At 43.4% G+C, this 3,347-nt stretch overlaps 1 protein-coding gene across 1 annotated transcript; it reads left to right on the forward strand.

Annotated features, from left to right (window-relative positions):
• Positions 1-1,008: 1,008 nt before the first annotated feature.
• On the forward strand, positions 1,009-2,153 carry LOC104490832 (BRCA1-associated RING domain protein 1-like; the record flags this gene model as incomplete). Its single annotated transcript, XM_010133176.1, has 2 exons — positions 1,009-1,106; positions 1,803-2,153. Coding segments are annotated over 2 exons (449 nt in total), but the record flags the coding sequence as incomplete, so codon positions are not given.
• Between the last annotated feature and the right edge of the window lie 1,194 nt (positions 2,154-3,347).

The raw sequence follows: 3,347 nt of genomic DNA on the forward strand, positions 1-3,347 counted from the left end.
TCCAGGTACCTTTGTCAGTGATACTTCTCATCATAGTTACAGACTTCCTTCCTGTTTAGCATCAACCTCCCCCCCAATTCTGATTTAGGTGAGTGTGGGGGTTTTTGGAATACTGTGGGTTTCATATTTGTGCGGTAGAAATAAATTGCCAGAGTAAGAAACACTGCGAGGGGTGAAGTACTACGGTGGAAGTTACAACCTTGACAGCGCTGTAAATCCTCATGGAATGGTTTTCAAAATCACCATTGGAAACTTTCTTTCTTGAGTAATTCTTATTAATGAGTGCAATGTATGTGCAGGCAAAATATTCCATCCTTGAATGGGCGACCAGAGTAATTTCTCTTCCAAAGTGAGGTCAGGTAGTACGTTTAACTGATGTTAGCGGTGCGTTAGCATCAGTGCATTCTGTATTGGAAAAAATGACCAGCCGTAAAGCACGGTAAACCCATGTTGACTCTAAAGGACAATCGCATTATGTGGCAGTGGTAACAAAAACAAATGCCCCTGTTTAAACTCTGGCATAAATCTCCCATTTGTGCTGATCTTGGAGACCTCGAAATCTCATCTGATTTGTTATTTGAGGCCATAGCTGTGGGGAAGCAGCTTTGTGCTTGCCTTGTAATTGCTCTTTATCAGGCAATTACTTCCATTTCATGACTGCGGCGTTGGTTCTACACTCTGGCTTTAAGCTTCCAAATGATCAGCAATTTGACATTTGACATTGGGTGCTTGACCTTTAGAGGGTAAGAGGGAAAAGCTGGTAATTCCTGGTGTTGACAGCACTGATTTTAGTGTGATATTGCTTCTCTCCATCCACTTGCATCTTCGGCCACGGTGGTGAAGTTTTTCAAGTTGAAAAGCAAATTCCCAAAGCACATGAGCTTCAGTGCTGGGTTTTGTATTGTGGAAAGTGCTTTTATTTAGTGCAGCTCTTAGTCCCTAAAATGACGTGCGAGCCTCTGTTAACACACAGGATCTCTAATCCTCACTTTATTGCCGTTTTTGTAGGGGTACAAGCCTGCCTACACACCGCAGTACGAGAGCAAGAAGAGGAGTATGAAATCCAAGGTGGCCCACGGAGAGGCCGGCTCAACAGAGAACAGCTGGTGGGTTTTACTGCTTCTCGCAGATCATCCGAACAGCCTCTATTCACCCTTTTTTGCCCTTTGCCACATGTGCAGTGGATGTAAAATTTTAATGTGGTCTTGTACAGAATTTGATTACGTGCAAGGTGACGGAAAGAACCACGAACACCCATAAAGCTGCCACTTTTCTCTATTAGCGGTGTGTGCTGTTCCCTTGTCAGAGGGAACGCGGTAATTATCCTCATGGAAGAAGCTGTGTGGGACAGGAAGTGGTGCTGCTTTGGCCTCCTCTGCTCGCCTTTAGAATCTAATTGAAATTTTCTGAAAGTGGAAAGAAAAGTTTTTTTCTTCTTGTTCCCATGTAGGGCCACTGTCTTTTTTCAGTGGGTTAATCTCTGGTTACCTTCTGGATTATGCCAGAGAAGTTCGTTAAATGTATTGTAACAGTAGCTGTAAATATTCCTAGCTCATAGCTCAAATCCTGTTGTGCCGGAAAATATTTAAACATGAGCAAGAGCTGACCATGTGAGCAAGCTTTTCTTGATTGCATACTTCTGAGGACCTCACGCACTAAGTGACTGTTCTAGCGTTCGGTGGTGGTCATTTTAAATTGTGGGGGTTTTGTAAGCACTGATCGCTCCTTTCCGCTCTTTTCCTCTGTGCTCACTTGTGAACTCCTATATTTACACTCTTTTTTTTTTTTTTCCTTCCACTTAGCTGCCTAAGTTGTTTGATGGATGCTACTTCTATTTTTTGGGAACTTTCAGTCGTCACCAGAAGAGTGATCTTGTGGAGCTAGTCAAAGCAGCAGGAGGACAGGTCCTGGTTAGGCAGCCCAAACCAGACAGTGATGTGACACAGACCGTCAACACGGTGGCTTACCACGCCGAACCTGCTTCTGACCAGAGGTTTTGCACGCAGTATGTAATCTATGATGTATCTTCGAAATTCAAGCCGGAGAAAATTCGTCAGGGCAAAGTCTGGATGGCCCCCTCGAGCTGGCTCATTGACTGTGTGATGTCATTTCAGCTCCTGCCTGTAGATGAGTGTCAGGGAGTGAGGTTTTAAGATGTGGTGAATCTGGTTAGCACTCTGGGTCTGGAGCAATGATTTGTTTTTGCCCTTGAACACAGGAGAGCTTTGACCAATGGAATGAGTTACTAAGATCAGTGGTATGCGGGAATAAATGAACTTGGCGTGGAGGAGAGAGAGAAATACATGGCACTGAAGAATGTGCCGTGGTTATTTAGTGTGCTTGATTTCCGTGTGTAACTCGGCTGTGAGAATCACTGGCGTTTCCTAACGTGAGATTTGGTGGAGTGAAACCTTGGTCTGTCTTGATTTAAACCAGCACCTCCTGGCTGATAGAGCATGACCCTATTTCTGCTCTGTGTAATGTCCATCGACAAGGATCTACTGGATGCATCAAGACTTCCCAGCCAGACCAGAATTTGTGTGGCTTTGGGTTTTTTTTTTTAATTAGAAAAAAGAACTCTGCATTTGAACACAGTTACTGGGCTGTATAGACTTCTCTTCCGCCAGTTCTTACAGCTGAATTTTGCAGCAAATTCTTGGTATGGCATAAACCTTGTAGAAATTAGAGTAGTGCTAAAGGCCTGAATTCATGAGAGAGATGATTTTGGAAACACTATAAAAATCTTGGTCTAACACTTCTTATTTGCAGCAAGAATAATGTTTTGTTCACTCTGTCCTCTTTCAGGCTTGGGAATCCGTAACTCAAACTCAATTCTATTTTCTGAAGGTGCCTAGGCATTGGGTTCCTTATTAAATTAATAAAAGTAAAAGTTCTGCAAGTGTGGATGGTTGCAATCATGATTACTTGAATGACAAAACTGAATTATGCCTCACTTTGCACAAGTGCTCTTGAACTTAGCTGCCTGCATGGGAGCCATACGTAACTCTTTCATACTGGTGACCATATTGCTCATAACTGATCATCAGGCATGGTCAGAATCTTACCTCCTCACGCTCTGCTCTTAGCTAACGTGTCGCGGCTTTTTGCCTTTGTGAATTTGTAGTTAAAAATGGAGACTGGTGATCATACGCAATGAGAATGATGGTTGTGGGGTAGAACAAAGGTTCTTGCATTTGCTTCTGTATGGCTTGTGATAATAAAACTGATGTGGCGGAGTAAGAGTGAAGCGCCTCTGAGAATGTAGTTCCAGTTGCAATGCTCTCTATGTAAAGGAACACAATGCCCCCCACCCCCAGAAAGTAGTTCTGGTAGTGACACCCTCTGTA

Source organism: Buceros rhinoceros, unplaced genomic scaffold, assembly GCF_000710305.1.
Source record: "Buceros rhinoceros silvestris isolate BGI_N320 unplaced genomic scaffold, ASM71030v1 scaffold673, whole genome shotgun sequence".
Lineage (NCBI taxonomy): Eukaryota > Metazoa > Chordata > Aves > Bucerotiformes > Bucerotidae > Buceros > Buceros rhinoceros.